Below are 16,366 nucleotides of genomic sequence, written 5' to 3'. Positions count from 1 at the left end.
TCATACATTTTGACAAGATCAGTACTGGTAGAACCTCCTTAAGAGTGCTCCACACCTCGAGTGACGCACCTCCTAACGGAGAAAACGTTTTTTCTTTATTATAATTAATTGATTAACTTTATCACTGTAAATCGAGTTTCAGCGCTTGCAATAAGTATTAAGGAAGGTTTGAAAAAAAATTAAGCGATTAAAATTTTTATTATTACCAGAAGAAATTTACAAGGTATGTATTTCATATCTGGAAACCCGCAGAGGTAAATGAAATTACCTGTTTGCAGTCTGGTTACAACGAAGAAATAGAAAAATATAAACTTAAAATTAAAATTTAAAACTAAGATATATACATTTAAGATTAGTATCTAATAACAATTTTGCGTGTATTGCATAAAGAATTTTTGTTTTGTTTTGTTTAACAGTTGGATTGTATCCAGTCTTTTATGACTAGAAAACGCATTACATACATTAATTGCTTTCATATAGCTGTTCTTATTGCTAGTTCTCTTATTTGTTTTTGTTATAATAATACTTATATCCTTAGTAACACTATCTGACGCTAAGATTATTTCTTTGAGATCATGGTAGTGTAGTTTTAGAGCTTCGAAAGCAAACAGTTGTCCTATATTTAATGGATTGTCTTGTAATAAAAAGTTATTTTTATTGATGATTTTTAAAATTTTGTTTTGTAGTTTTTGAACTTGGTTTCGACTATTTCTATATGCACCGCCCCAAGCGATGATGCCATAGGTTATAATGCTATGAAAAAATGCGTAGTATATTATTCTGAGTGTCTCTATTGGCATTGATTTAGAGATTTTATAAAAAATATATACTAGGTATTTAGTTTTTCCAATTATATATTGCATGTGGTTATCCCACTTTAGATTACTATCAAAAACAACACCTAAATATTTAAAGTTTTCAACCTTAGTTATACTTTTATCAAGAATTTTGACATTTATCTGAGCTGGTACGCTTCCAATACTACTTACAAAAGTCATGCACACTGTTTTTTCTACATTTAAGGACAACTTGTTTACTGCCAGCCACTCGGCAATCATACTTAAAAAATTGTTCATGGTAACTTGGGCTTCTATCCAGTCATTACCTGTAGCTATGATAGCAGTATCATATGCATAAGAAATTATGGACTTAGGGAGGACCTCCTTCAAGATATCATTTATATACAGGATAAAAAGTAGCGGTCCTAAAATCGTTCCTTGTGGGACTCCGGTGTTAACTAAAATTCTATCACTTTCATTACGTCTATTTTGACTACTTGATATCTGTCATTTAGGCAGCTGGAAAGGAGATCCAACGCTTGACCCCCGATTCTAATACAATATAGTTTGGCAAGAGTATACTGTGGTCAACAGTATTAAAAGCTTTCGCCAGGTCAAGAAAGGTTATTATCGTAGGCTTACTCTTATCAATATTATTATATAATACATTGGTTAAGTAGTTCAAAGCATCCTTCGTACCAATCCATCTCATAAAACCAAATTGTTGCTTGAAAATTATATTGCTCTTTTCTACAAAATCATTAATTCTATTATACATAATTTGCTCAAGAATGTTTGCAACATTGGATATGAGAGAGATAGGTTGATAATTCGTGATGTTATGTTTCTCGCCTGATTTATAAATCGGCACTATACTTTGACACTCTTTAGAACATCAGGCCATACCGCTTTTTCAATACACATATTGAAAATATGGGTCAGAGGACCTACTATATGATTACATAGCAGTTTTAAAGCCTTGGCATTTATCTTATCAACGCCCCCATTTTTCAGTTTTAGCGTATTGATTATAGTTATTATTTCTGGCATACTGGTTGGCTTTAAGAAAATCGACATAGGGTTCATGTCATGCAGCCTAAGTTCTGCGTTTACAGGATTCGCGATATTTGTACTTAGTTTTCTCCCAATTTCGCGAAAGAAAGTATTCATGTTTTGTGCTATTTCGATTTTGTCTGTAATTCTCTTATCATTAACTTTTATGTAATTTATGGCATCATTAGATTTTTTAACTTTCTCGATTTTTGTATTTATTATTTTCTATAGTTTTTTTTGGGTTATTGGAATTATTTTGCACTAGGTTTAATTCATATTCCATTTTGGCATCGGTAATTACCTTATGCAAGATTTTAGCATAGGTTTTATACTGTATTTTTAGCTGTTGATTCTGCACATCTAGTTGCTATATATTATACAAAAGTTCTTTGGTTTCACATGATCTTATTATTGTGTCTGTAATTCAGTTTCTGCTCCCATTTTGTCTTTTAGCCTTATTTGTTGTTTTTGACAATTTTACGCATAGGTTGATCAAACTTAACAATTTATCTACAGCCAAATTTGGATCAGGTATCGACCTAATTTCATCCCAGTTTCTAAAATTATCATTATTTATTAGTTTTTTGTAGTTTAAGAAAACATACGGTTCTTTAGTTACTGTCTTCAGCTTATTTACTGCAATGATAATCGGGTAATGATCCGTTAAATCATGCTTAAGCTTGTATGTGGTTGTGTTAATGTTATGAGATTTAATGAAAATGTTGTCGATACATGATCCTTTAGCTCTACCGATAGCTGGCTTTGTAATACCAACAAAACCCGGAATAAATCCCTTATCAAGTAAATTACATAGAAAATCTTGACTATAGTGATCACAGTCTAGCAGGTCAATATTAAAATCATCTATGACTAAGTGATTCTTTACATTTTTCTTATAAATTAAATACTTATTAAGATCTCGTATAAACTCTGTTTTCGGTATCCCATGTGACCTATATAAGGCTAATATTTCAAGACCGCTTTTATCATTTAAGGTTATCGTAGATTTGATATTAACAAAAACAAAGACTCCATCATTCCTGTTTATCCTATTTTCGTTATAATAAGTTTTATATTCACAATTTGTACCGTTCAGTTGATACAAATTATAATTAACTTGCTCAAAAGCTTCTGAACATATTACAATCGCTGGTTTGATAGCTAAAGTTTTTATTAAGATTTTTATTTTATCGAAATTTGCATTCATACTTCGAATGTTTACATGCATGATTAAATCTTTATTATTGTTTATAGCTTTGTTAAAATTTTCAATATTACCGCATGTTCTTTCTTTTTGCATCGATTCATTTTGAAACCTATCCAAATAATAAAAAATATTCATTTTTACCTATTTCTTGATCTTGTTTTTATCACTCTTGTTGACTGGTGACGATGCAGAGACGATGCACGATGCGGCTTCAGATGGTTCAGTGGAATTTGTAGATTACGTCTTGTGAGTGGTTTTCGGTTGTGTTCAGTTTCTGGCTTTGTTTTGTTACGTGGAGTGTCATTTTCCTATTGTTCACTAGCTACGGCATTATTAGCCTCAGTGGGTACTTTACGACTGTTTGCTAATTCTTCCATGCTGTGGTACATCGATTCAGTTGCAGGTAGAGTAGGTTTTATCGGGTAATCGATAAAGTCCATATATCTATCAATTTTCTTTCTCAAGATGCTGCACGAGTTTGAGTCATAAGTATGACGTTTTGTGTCTAACTTTGACTTGTATTTTGTGTTACTATAGTGACAGTTAATGCACTTAACATAATCTTTATCACAATTACTCGTATTATGCTTTCCAGAACATTTCAAACACAGAATCTCATTTTGGCATTTCCTGGCACCGTGTCCAAATCTACCGCACTTGAAACATAGGCAAACGTTTATTTTCTCTTATATGCTTGTAGATATCAGCTGGGACTTCCATTAGGACCGTACTCAGGTTGTTATGATTATTCTTATACATGTGTAAAACTTGTCCTCCCTTTTCAAAACTACTGAAGTTCCTTTCGTTGATGTCCTTTTCAATATCCTTGATTTCCATGTTTGAGTGATTATCTATACCTACTATCTTGATTTTCGGATTGTTGAGTTCATTTTTCATGACGTTACATTGGTTTTTCTTTTAGTACCGTCTCTATCAATACCGCACTATTATCATTAAGACAGATTATAATGACTTCTTCGTTGTCATTGACGTAGATGTTTTTTGTTTGGATGTTTTTTTCAGCTGTAAGACATTCAATAACTGACTTCATGACATCTATATTGTTGTTGTTTTCTGTTACGGATATTTTAGGAACTTTTTTCTGAGTTGGTCTAGAGTACTTTATGGCATCTGAGTAGAGTATTAATTAATAACGACGTATTTCGTCGTAAAAAGTAAAATTGTAGTTTGCAAAATGGCTACTGCTTCTTAAAATTTGTCCTACGAAATAAAATGTTAATTTAAACTTTTATCTAAGAAACTAAATTTTGTAATATTCTTTGATACCTACTACACTTGCTGAAACTTACTTACACCCATTTTTTTTACTGTTAAGCCTGTAAATAATTAAGGATTCTTCAGGTGTAACGTGAAGGCACTGCTAAAAATTCAAACTTCCAGCATAAAGGTGGAGCACTCTTAATATTTATTGCAAGTGCTGAAAGATTGACGGTGATAAAGTTAGTCAATTGATTATAATAAACATAAAAGATTTTCTCCGTTAGGTGGTGGGTCACTTGAGGTGTGGAGCACTCTTATAGTTAAACTTAGTTTTCCCAAAAAATAATATTGTGCTTTTTGTATTCCCCTCTGAAAAAAGTAATGGTCTATGTTTTGAAGCATTCATTGTGAAGCATTTAATACGTGATTCTGATTGGTTGCCAGGGTTTATTGGTTATGAAGCGACGTCTGTGTTAAATGGTGCCAAAATTTAAAATGTAATTTCAATTATAACAATAAAATCATTATTTTCAAATCATTCTGAATCAGAAATTTGAATTTAGCATTTTCAGCGACTTTACTTTTCCCGTATCACTTTTTTAGGATTGAAGAATTTTAAGTAAAGTTTTAGAGGTCAAGTAACGAACTGGGCAACAAAACTGGACTTTGCTAGTTATATTAAAAATCTATTTTTCCGTAGATAATAGTTAACATGTTTTGAATCTAGAATTTATCTAGAATTAGATTAATTGAATTCATATTTTCAATAATTATTATTTAAATATTAATTAAACATACTGCGTTCCCATGTACTACTAATGCAAATAGACCTTGTTGACGCCATGTTTTTTTACTTCTCTTAGTGGCCGCTAGTGTTGCATTACAACTTCAAATTTCCAAGAAGTTTAGAGACTTTTAGTATATAGCTTGGAGCCGATGACTCATTAAGAAAGAAAAAAAATCCGCTGTCAATTCTTTGGCACGTAGCTTCCTCCAATAAAATTTATAATTCCAATAGATATAATATTGTTCAAATATACAGTATATTAATGATTTTTCAAATACTTTCAATCTCAATTATTTTACTGAAGGATCTCCCGTCACAATATCAAATCATATAATTTTCATGAAAGAATGTAAACCTCATTTTAAATACCATAGAGTCCTCATAACCTCATAAAATCATGAATTTTCTCAAAACATTCTGAACTTTAGTTAACGGGTTAGACGAGATGATCAAAAGATCGTTTTCTCCCCAAAATTTTAACTTAAATAAAGCCTTTTTACTCCCGTAATCGTACGACATAGAAACCCCATATATTTCAGTTTTCAATTTTTAGCTCGAAAACTAGTTATCAAAATGGTTTAAAATTTGTACAGCAAATAGATATTATCGTTTCTTATTGTCATACATTTTTTCAAAACGTTTGACAATTTAGTTTTGGAGATATGAAATTTTTTTTTAAATCACCTTTTTTATCATAAAAAATGAACGGAACAGTCAATCTGGAAGAACTTGCGGGAAAGAGTAGGCAATTTTATGCTTTTTTAGATACACTATTGTTGAATATATTGTATAAATCATATCATAAAAAAAAGCAAAAATATTTGTTCAAAAATCGAAAAATGACTACAATACGACCATATAATGGCCAGAATCATAAAAAAAATGTTTACTGAATTCAGAATCAGAAAACATATATGCATGTCAAATTTTATTACGATCAGTCGCGTAGTTCCAGAATCATAACGGTATACGTACATACGCACACATACACACACACACATCCATCCACACGGACATTTTCTAAAAACGCTTGATTCGAACTCTAAACACCTACAAATGCGTTTCTATGGAGTTTTAACGAAACTGAAAATTTTACTATTACAAAGCTTCCTCTGGGAGGAAGCAAAAGTTTAGAGATTGAAAATATTCATAACTAGAACCTAATTTGAAAAATGAAACGTTTAATTAAATAAGAACAAATATGAATAATTGCTTTTTCAAATCTAACTATGTCAGATAAAGATTCTACTACGTAATAATTAACAAGTATCAATAATTAGATCGGGTAACTTAATCCATTAGTAAAAGAGTTTTTTTAACAAACATTACATTACACACAGTTACATATAAATCAGTTTTTAATAAAAAAGTAAACATTTTATTTTTTTATAAACAAATATATATATTTTTATGTTATCATTTTTTCGTAATAAAGTGAAATAGTATATAATCAAACTGTTTATAGGTACTACTTTTCAAAAAACTGTTTATAGGTGCTACTTTTCAATGTACCATCTTCCTTCAGACATTTTATGAAAATTTTGTTCTAAAGTTTTCTATATTTTATTTCAGACTCTGATGTAACGCCAATAATTAATATAAATCCACCGTATTTGAAAGTCACTGAAGGAGAACCTGCTGAATTTCAATGTGAAGCAATCGGATCACCAAATTCGTTAGTAGAATGGATTCGACCTAATGGCAATATGAATTCAAACGCAACATTTAGTGGTGGAATTTTAAGAATACCATCTGTTTCGCGTACTGACGCTGCTGAATATAAATGTATAGTTACACGTGACAATAGCTCTACTGAAAAATCAGCACTATTGCACGTTAAGGGTAAGAGTATTACATCGTTTAAAGTATGAGAAACCGATGCGATAGTGTTTAACAGAGATTCGTAGAGTTTTATAAGATTTACATGAGTGAATCGTTAGGAACCCTCGAGAAACTCAACTACGGGATACTGGTGTACCATGTAACACTGTGCTTATAGAGATAATAAGCTCACCGCGGAACGTTTTCGAGTATAAACCATTAGTTTCTGATCTTTCACATTTCAAAAGTTATACTTGGAAGTCTTAAGTATTGTTATAGCGGAAAAAAAGTTATAGGAAAAGATTTACTCTAGTAGAAAAATTGCCGGGTTTATCAGTAGAAACCGATAACATTTTTCAAATATCGGTAGATTCTGAGTTTCAAATCTGGGTATAAACCCCATGAGTGGTCATATGCATTTTGTATGGCGTTCTTGGTAGATTATCGTTAAGGAATAATAAGTTGTTTATTATACTCTAACAACGCTAATATAATAGCGTCTGTAAAGTGTTTTTTTGTATCTCTTATCCTCTAGGTGTGAGAATCAAGTATAGAACTCGCCGATAACGTGGTCCAGGAACGTGCTCTCCGTAATAGATATATCGCTCAACATCGATTATGGATAGTGTCTAGGTGTCTAGAGTCGCCGATGATAGGGTTCAGGTAGTGCATAAGGGAATATCAATATCTCTCATGGATAGTATAAGGGTGGGCAAAAAAACTCTAATCTAGCCTTTTCCCTGGGCGATTTTCTGTTTCTACACATGAAATAAGAAGTTTTCCTCAAAAAAGGTTTTTCTATATGACTTCTTCAGTTGGGTACTTATATTCACTATAAAATAATTTAAGATCACTTATAATTAATGCTTGTCATTTTTTACTGAAAGTATATATTAAAAACAATGTACTTATCCATTACCAAGCCTTAAGAAATTTTTTTCGCTAAGATATGGACTTATTTGTCCCAAATTTTACCCGTTTTTTTACTTATTTTCCGAAAAAATCGTCGAAAATACTACCGTAAAATTCAGTTTTCGCACCATAATGTCGCTAACTGTTTTGTTACATAAACTAGACCATCACTAGTGAAAATGGAAATTGTGCTATAGTGTGCCACATTGTGCCAAAATTTTCCACACTGTGCCAAACTGTGTCATGTTGTCCCCGATAACCCCGCCCCGATAACATGATGTCGCGGTGCCAGCATCGTGCCGGCACTTAAATTAAGAAAAAAGAAAAAAATTATACCCGAGCGGGGATCGAACCCTGAACCTTTCGGTTAGCAGGCTGGCACTTTACCATTCGACCACGAACACTTGTTACAATTCATGGACAATTGTGTCCTTATATACTGCGAGTAGCTGTTGATATTAATAAAGTTGCAAGTTATTGTAATAAACAATAACCAGAATTATTATCAACGCGATAACAACATCACATACGCACACACACTTACAAACATTCTTAGACATTTGACAAAACTTGACAAAATTATATATTACATAGAAAAATAATTTTTAATTAAAAGTTTTTTGTACTCTATTTACTCTGATTTTTGTTATAGTATAATAGAACTCGGAAGCAGGCTCTAAAAAAAATAATAAATGTTTAAGAGAAATGCGCCCAGTACGGATACCCTTAGCTATTTCGGACATAACTTTTAAACGACGCAATAAATATTCGAATTCACCGTGTTCTCTATTCCATTTTCTACGAGGAACTGGGCGGGTGCCAGTCAAAGTCGCCACTAAAAAAATGTATCCGCGTTACAATAAAAAGTGCAATTTACGAGATCTCGAAAACATGCGCCCAGTATGTATATGGATAATTTTAACTATTTCGGCTGTAACTATTTATTAGGAATTTTCCCGATTCGATGTTTTGTGCAATAGTTAATTCGCGACATCAATATAAAAAGTACAAGTGAAATAACTCTTTACACTTTTGAAATCCATATTTTCTTATTTTCCTTTTAACTTTTGCTGTAATGAATTTAAAATAACGGTACATAAGTATGTTCATTAGACCACAAACATATACGAAAAAACTGACCTAAAGTAGCTCTATCTGTTATTGGAAGCTGAATACATGATATTATCTCTCTATATTAATAAAAAATCTTCGCCGTTTCAGAAATAAGCTCCTCCTCAATTTGGGTTATTGGGTTAAAATTATGCCTTTTCATCTTATTAAAAAACCTAACTTTCGTTATTGGGTTAATAATGAATGATTTTTACGTAATTTTACTGTTTCTGGTTCCCTCTTATTTTTGGTTAGTAGCTCCCCCTCATTTTGGCGCCCCCTCATTGGGCCTCTCTTTCATTTTGGCTTGTCTTTATTATAACTTCCCCTTATTTGGGCGGCCCATGATATATAATTTACTCTTTTTCGCTTCGCTCGCCAATGCCTTATTTGGATATAAATATTAGAACTCCTCTCCATAATGTAAAATTAGTTTAAATAGAAATAAATGTAGGAGGATAACCCTTGGTTTTTCAGAAAATAAACACACAAACTATTAATGTATAAACATTGGCAACGTTTCGTCCAGGGCGAGGACCTCTTCAAGCCATAATAATAAACTATATAATATCACAAACCGAGACGAAAGCGTCTCGATAGTCGTATACTTTTTCTCAGTCGAAACGTTACGTACCCTGGACGAAACGTTGCCAATGTTTATACATTAATAGTTTGTGTGTTTATTTTCTGAAAAACCAAGGGTTATCCTCCTACATTTGTTCCGATTTAAACTTATTTGGATATAATATTCTATGATTAATTATTATCTATTAATTTACTGAATATGCAATTCAGAAAGTACTGACAGATTTCCACACCACCCAAGGGGTACTGCCATGAACATACTGTAAATTTAGTGCAGTATGCTGTTAGTGCGTTTTTTTTATAATATGCTTTTAATAAACATCAACAATGTGTTTTTCTTAAATATCATTACTAACATTTATTAGTCTTTTATAAGTCTCTTTATATTTATATTTTCACATTTAATTTGTGTTTTTCTTCAATGTTTATTAGACTTATTATTAGAGTAAAATGTTTTTTAGTATCAAATTTATTTAATTTTTGTTATTAACGTTTATTAACAAAAAAAGTGATATCCCCAGTAGACCTATTAGACTCTCATAATTTGCATTATAAAACTTTTGCTTGCATTTAAAATATACTTTTGTTCAAAAAAAAAAAACCTTTCTCATATTTGTCCAATATGAAATCATGTATGTACATTTTTTGATCATGTTTTATATATATTACTTTTCTATGGACCTATATGAGCATACTACTTTATAATTTAAAAAAAAATTAGATACATCAATATAAATATAGTAATAACATGATTACAGCACAATTTTACTTATGTAATTTCATATGTCTTCCTAAATTGTCATCTCTATAAAATCTTTTGTTACAATAATTACATATTTGTATATTTTTACCATGTAAAAGTAAGTGACGAATAAGGTGATTATGTTTTTTGAATAATATCCCGCATTTGTGACAAAGAAAGATTTTAAGGGCATGCCACAGTCCTGTTTTATCGACCCTAACTTAGATTCCACTTTTCGACGAAACGGCTGCTCAGAATGAATTTTTCTTTTGAGAAACATTTTCTGAGGGTCTAATAAAGGGCGGAGAACTGCTGTGATGCTATTTGTTTGCCAAAAAGTAAATTTATTGCTGAATACAAATGAGCAAACCGGTATTTTTATTGTTTTCCATAGTAACCAACATGGCAACCGCGACCAACGCCCTCAGAATGCGATTTCCAAAAGGAAAATTCATTCCGAACAACTGTTTTGCCAAAAAGTGAAATTGAATTTAGGTTGGTAGGTCGATAAAACAGGAGTGTGGCATGTTCTTAATGGCTGCATGCTTTCTTATGTGCCCTAAATAATTTTTCTTGAAATTAAATCTCGAATCACAAATTCTACAAATGTATTAAATCCTATGTGAGTCTTCTTGATTTTGAAGAGGATCTGATTCCCTTTTTTGTTGAATGAATAAAAACTTCCAATTGGGATTTGAAAACAAAACTTAGTATGTTAAATTTTGTTTAGCAATCTCGAATTTTTGTAAGACAATATCCACAATATGCATAAAAATAATGAATCTAAAAATGTTTAAACTTATAAGTTTGAACAAGTTTGCATGTATTTTTTCATACTTATATTTTTCATACTCATAACATTGTGTTCAAATTTATAAAGATGTTAAGTATACTAAAAAAAAATTTCTGTGAAATGACAATTACTAAAGTGGATATTATCATCGGAGAACAGACATTTGCACTTATTTAAACGCTTCTGACCAAACAATATTTTTTATAAGTTGGGTATCATCAGTTTCATTTTGAATAAACAATTGATTTTCATTTTTACAACTAGAAAGGGCAAGATACAACTGACCGTGAGAAAAAAGTGGCTTATGAATATATATACCAACTGTGTCAAAACTTTGTCCTTGCGATTTATGTATAGTCATGGCAAAAGACAAAATTGGAGGAAATTGTCGACGGAATAATACGAAAGGCAAAGATGTATATTCACCGGTGTCTAAAATAATTCTTGGAATAAAAGCAGTAGTTTCCTCTTTTTCCTTTACAGCAATAACCTCCAGTCATACTACATACAGTCCAGCCTCCATTCATACGTAGGAATAGCATAAATCCTTGTCGGACTTCCAGACGCAGATCATACCATCCTTTTCATTCACACTTAACCTAGGTTGGGTTACAGGAGTCCCTGGACTCTATTCGCCCAACTCTGATAACAGTATATAATATTAGTATTTACATAAAAAATTAACAATGACATATAATCAATTTAACAGTTGTATATAAAAAAATAAGTTATTAGTTGGTATTTTCTAAAGTGTTCGTAAATGATTCTATATTTTTGTCTTTTAAACCAGTAATGCTACGACGACATTAAATATCACATTAAATAAGATTATACTGCACGATTCTAAGAATCTATATTTTTGTGTTATAATTTGATGTTGTTTAACGGTAAAAACATTTAAAGATTAAAATTTCTACTTTGTATCATGGCACTTTTCACAGCTTTCACAATTTCACCAGTTCCGAACTAACATTTGTCTTGCTGTCATAAAACTGTCCGTTGTTGAATTTTTTTCTCTTATGTATGACAGTTTCTCTGTAGAGGTGAGCCTAGCCGGGCATGTGAGTCCGACAGCACATGTAACTCTATAGTGTGGAAACATTTCTTTGTGCTGATTAGATGAGTCACATTTACAGTCTGATGTAAAAACAATATCATCTATGATTACTATGTCTTTGTAGGGTGATTGTAATTTAAGTGAGGACACTGAGTTCTTAAAAAGCTGTTTTCCTCGTATTCCTCTATCAAAATAGAAAAAAGCTTTTTTGAATCCTAGATAGTTGATATCGCCATACGTCATTCTGAGACTGGCTGATTCTGTGATTTTTAGGCCCGGTGTGGCTGTCGCTTCTCTACTCCTTGCTTTGTTGCTATTTTCTTCAGCCATTTCATCTATCATAGAGAGGACCATTTCTATTGGTTTGTATTTTTCAGTGTTTACGTTTTTGTTATCATCCCATTCATTTGCAGTTGCTTTTACGAAATTAATGAATTTTATATTTGCTTTATTTTTTGTAGTTTTGACCATGCAGGTATTTATTATTTCATTCGTTATGTTGTCTAAACTATCTGTAATATTCTGATATGTTAAAATCATTTTTTTATAGTTGTAATTGGAGATGCGTCGATGTTTACGTATTTTGTGAGAGTTACATTTGCCCTTAGCGCAAATGTTTCTTAAGGCTTGGTAATAGATAAGTACATTGTTTTTGATATATACTTGGAGTAAAAAATGACAAGCATTAATTACAAATGATCTCAAGTTATTTTATAGTGAATATAAGTCGAACTGAAGAAGTCATTCAAAATAATCTTTCAAACTTAAAAAAATTATGATTTAAAATACCCTTCCTTGCAAGAAACTTCTTATTTCATGTGTAGAAACAGAAAATCGCTCAGAGAAAAGGCTAGATTAAAAGTTTTTTTTTCCGGCCCACCTTTGTGTATAAGTGCATAGGGTCGCCGATGACGGGTCCAGGTTTAAGAATAAAAACTGATTCTGATCGCTAGTGCTCTCCACAACTTTTAGTGTCTAGAATCAGTTTTTAAACTCAAAAACTAAATGTTACGAAGCGCACTACCTTGACCCCGTGAACATGGACACCACGTATATGTGATTTGAACATTTTCGCACCAAGAAGTACGTTGCGTACTACCTGGACTCCGTTATCAGCTATTCTAGACACCACATTACTTATAGGCAATCCCCTACCAAGGTATTTTCACTTTTTGTCGGTGTCGATAGATATTTGTTTCTTGCCAGTTCGCGCGCAGATAAGTTCAATGAGTTTAACAAGTTAGGGAAATATTTTACATTATTTTGCCGTATCACCTTAAGTAAATGGACCCTTCGTCTCAATACAGATCTAGCCATTTTTTCCTGTATAAAATGTGTTTTACTATAAGATTGCGCTATGCTGATTATTTAACGTTTGAATTTAACACTTGAAAATATTTAGAATTACTAATAATATCAATTTTAACTTGGAAATGCTTTGAGTAAAGGTCAAAGAGAAAATATTAGAAACAAACTATGGTACCCTGGTAGAAAATTAACCATTTGGTTATATATAATTAGTAAATATTATAAAATTTATAATTAGTACACTAGTTGCAAATAATTTATAATTTCGTTTGCAGCAGCAAAATATGATCCTAATCAACCAGACATCATAGCTCTTATTTCTCCATCAAAATGGTCTGGATACAGTGGGGATACTGTTAGATTAATTTGTAACACGTCACAGCCTGTACAGAAGATAATATGGAGTAGGACAGACCGTTTACTATTACCTACAACAGCCACACAAAGTAATGGCGTGTTAACTATTTCAAATCCTTCTCTGAGCGATGCTGGTTGGTATATTTGCACGGCAACGTTGCACGATGGATCAGAAAAAAGCACCACAACTTCAATATCAATCAGTCCTCGGCATGACATGCCCATGGTCTTAATAGACCCACAAAGACAAAAAGTACCTCAAGGTTCAACCGCAACGATACATTGCAGAGCTGACGGCGACGAATCAAATATAAGATGGGTTAAAAATCGAGAATCCACTCTCGGGTCGAATGTTCAAACAATAGGTAATATACTACGCATCACAAACATACAAGTATCGAATAGAGGTATATACACTTGTCGAATCAGTCCCAATGAACAAGAAAGCTACGAAGCTAGTGCAATCATTGAAGTTGAACGTAAGTATCGTACGATTGTATGAAATATGCTTGTTAATATTCGATTATGTATCGCATTCTTTGTTGCATAGCACGAGAGATGCCAGTTTTGCAACTTCACCCGATGGAATCACAAACAGTCTTAGAAGGCGGCACTGCCGATTTCCATTGCCGTGCAATAGCTGGCATTCCATCTCCAGAAATCAAATGGTCACGTCAAGATAACAGACCTCTTAGTCCAGATTCACAAATATACCCTGGAGGAATGTTGAGAATTAATAACGTAACTAGTTCAGATGCAGGATCCTACGTTTGTGTTGCTGAAAATTCAGTTGGTGTTACAAGTGCTACAACTAGCTTAAAAGTGCATTCATTTCCTAGTATAAGGATCTCTCCTCAAAGCGGTGTGCTCAATTTAAGGTCAGGCGAAAAATTACATTTAATTTGCAGTGCTATAGGATATCCCCAGCCTGTTGTGTCTTGGAGTAAAGATCATAATGAGGAGCCAGTCATGTAAGTTGTAATTTTCAAAGTCTACGTTTTTTCATAGGGTTGGTTAGCATTTTTTATGCAAAAATTAAAATCAATGCCTTTTTCCAGAGATCCGTACAAGTCAAGCAAATTTGGCCCATCAGCTACTATTGATATCAATTCTGTATCGAGAGAAGATGAAGGTACTTACGTTTGTAGAGCAAGTAACAGTGCAGGGATAGTCGATGACTATGTGCAAATAAGAATAGAAGACGATATAAATTCAGTAGAGTCGTCGGAAATTTGCCGAGGTGATACAGCATGTGGATACGTTCCAACAGAGGTATCTATTACATAAGTTTTTGTTTTTTAAAAATGTGTTTTAATTATACATTTTCGAAACTTTTATTTAGGAAAAACCAAGCAAACATAGTGGACTTCTTGTAGATCGATTGTCAAATATTCCATCTGGTGGCAAAGTCTCTATGCGCTGCCAATTATTTCCCTATCCTGAAGATAAGAATATTTATTTAGACTGGAAGCGAGAAGATGGTCGACTAATGCCTCAAGAAAGTACAGTTAGTGATGGCATTCTATATATTAACGATCTCAAAAAAGAAGATTCTGGCGAATACACATGTTTCGGCGTGGACGCTTATGGCAAACAAGTATTTTCTGCAAAAACTCAACTCCATGTTGTTGGTAAGTATAAAAACTTAAAAATAAATATTTGAAACTAACTCGAAATAACGAACATTATATACCCTTGTTTACAGATTTTCCTAAAGTTGAATTAAGACCGATAAAGCAAACAGTCAGGCCTGGTGAAAATCCAGCTATACATTGCATCGCAACTGGGGAGCAGCCGTTGAATGTCGAATGGGAAGCTGTCGGTCGGCCACTACCAACGTCAGTCAGCCAATCACATGGTGTCTTACAGTTCCAAGGAATAGATTTCTCTGATGCTGGAAAGTACGTGTGTAAAGCATGGAACGAATTGGGCACGGCAGAATCTGTAGCCGAAGTTTCCGTTGAAGGTAGGAAATTTATTCAAAATTTTTTAAATTTATTTCACAAGTAATACTGCAACATGAAATTTTGATTTAACATATTCATTTTTATGTGCAAATAAAGCATCTTCAACACCAATAGTGAGAGTGCAGGCATCGAAAAATCCAGTTAATATAGGAGATTCTATTGATTTGCACTGCGTTGCATCAGGAATTGTCAATCCTCGTTATGTTTGGAGCAGACCTTATGAAATTCAATTACCATGGAATGCAAGAGAAAATGGTAACATTCTGAGTATAACAGAAATAAATACCGGTAACAAAGGTATATACAGATGTGCCATTGACTCCGACGAAGGTATTGCAGAAAATGATATTGATCTTCATGTTTTAGGTAACCATGTAAAATTTTAATTTAGCATCCAATAAATAAATTGTAATGAATGTTTTATTTAACCGCAATAACATGCAATTTTCAGAAGATGAAGCGTCAACTGAGGAGCCGTTAGAAACTGAAGTAAAACATGTACCTCTAGGAAAAAATGTAGAACTTTCTTGTCGCGAAAGTTTACAACAACCGGGAAGATATAGATGGACTAAAATTAATGGCTCTTTACCTATTAGACATGAAACAATTTACGTAAGTTGAAATTATTTCTTCATTAAATAGTGTTTATTCAGGACAATTTTGCAAA

At 32.5% G+C, this 16,366-nt stretch overlaps 1 protein-coding gene across 11 annotated transcripts in view; it reads left to right on the top strand.

Moving 5' to 3' along the window:
• LOC100114823 (basement membrane-specific heparan sulfate proteoglycan core protein) overlaps positions 1-16,366 on the top strand; it is a 162,425-nt gene that overhangs the window by 113,219 nt on the left and 32,840 nt on the right. For all 11 annotated transcript variants that reach the window (XM_031922424.2, XM_031922423.2, XM_031922422.2 and 8 more), the window contains 8 exons: positions 6,620-6,889; positions 13,651-14,211; positions 14,283-14,703; positions 14,791-15,004; positions 15,075-15,363; positions 15,438-15,698; positions 15,796-16,065; positions 16,151-16,311. In XM_031922424.2, coding sequence (XP_031778284.1) covers positions 6,620-6,889; positions 13,651-14,211; positions 14,283-14,703; positions 14,791-15,004; positions 15,075-15,363; positions 15,438-15,698; positions 15,796-16,065; positions 16,151-16,311 — 2,447 coding nt within the window. The remainder of the gene's footprint in view (positions 1-6,619; positions 6,890-13,650; positions 14,212-14,282; positions 14,704-14,790; positions 15,005-15,074; positions 15,364-15,437; positions 15,699-15,795; positions 16,066-16,150; positions 16,312-16,366) is intronic.

Source organism: Nasonia vitripennis (genome assembly GCF_009193385.2).
Source record: "Nasonia vitripennis strain AsymCx chromosome 1 unlocalized genomic scaffold, Nvit_psr_1.1 chr1_random0015, whole genome shotgun sequence".
NCBI classification, from domain to species: domain Eukaryota; kingdom Metazoa; phylum Arthropoda; class Insecta; order Hymenoptera; family Pteromalidae; genus Nasonia; species Nasonia vitripennis.
This window is presented reverse-complemented; position numbering and strand designations above follow the sequence as displayed.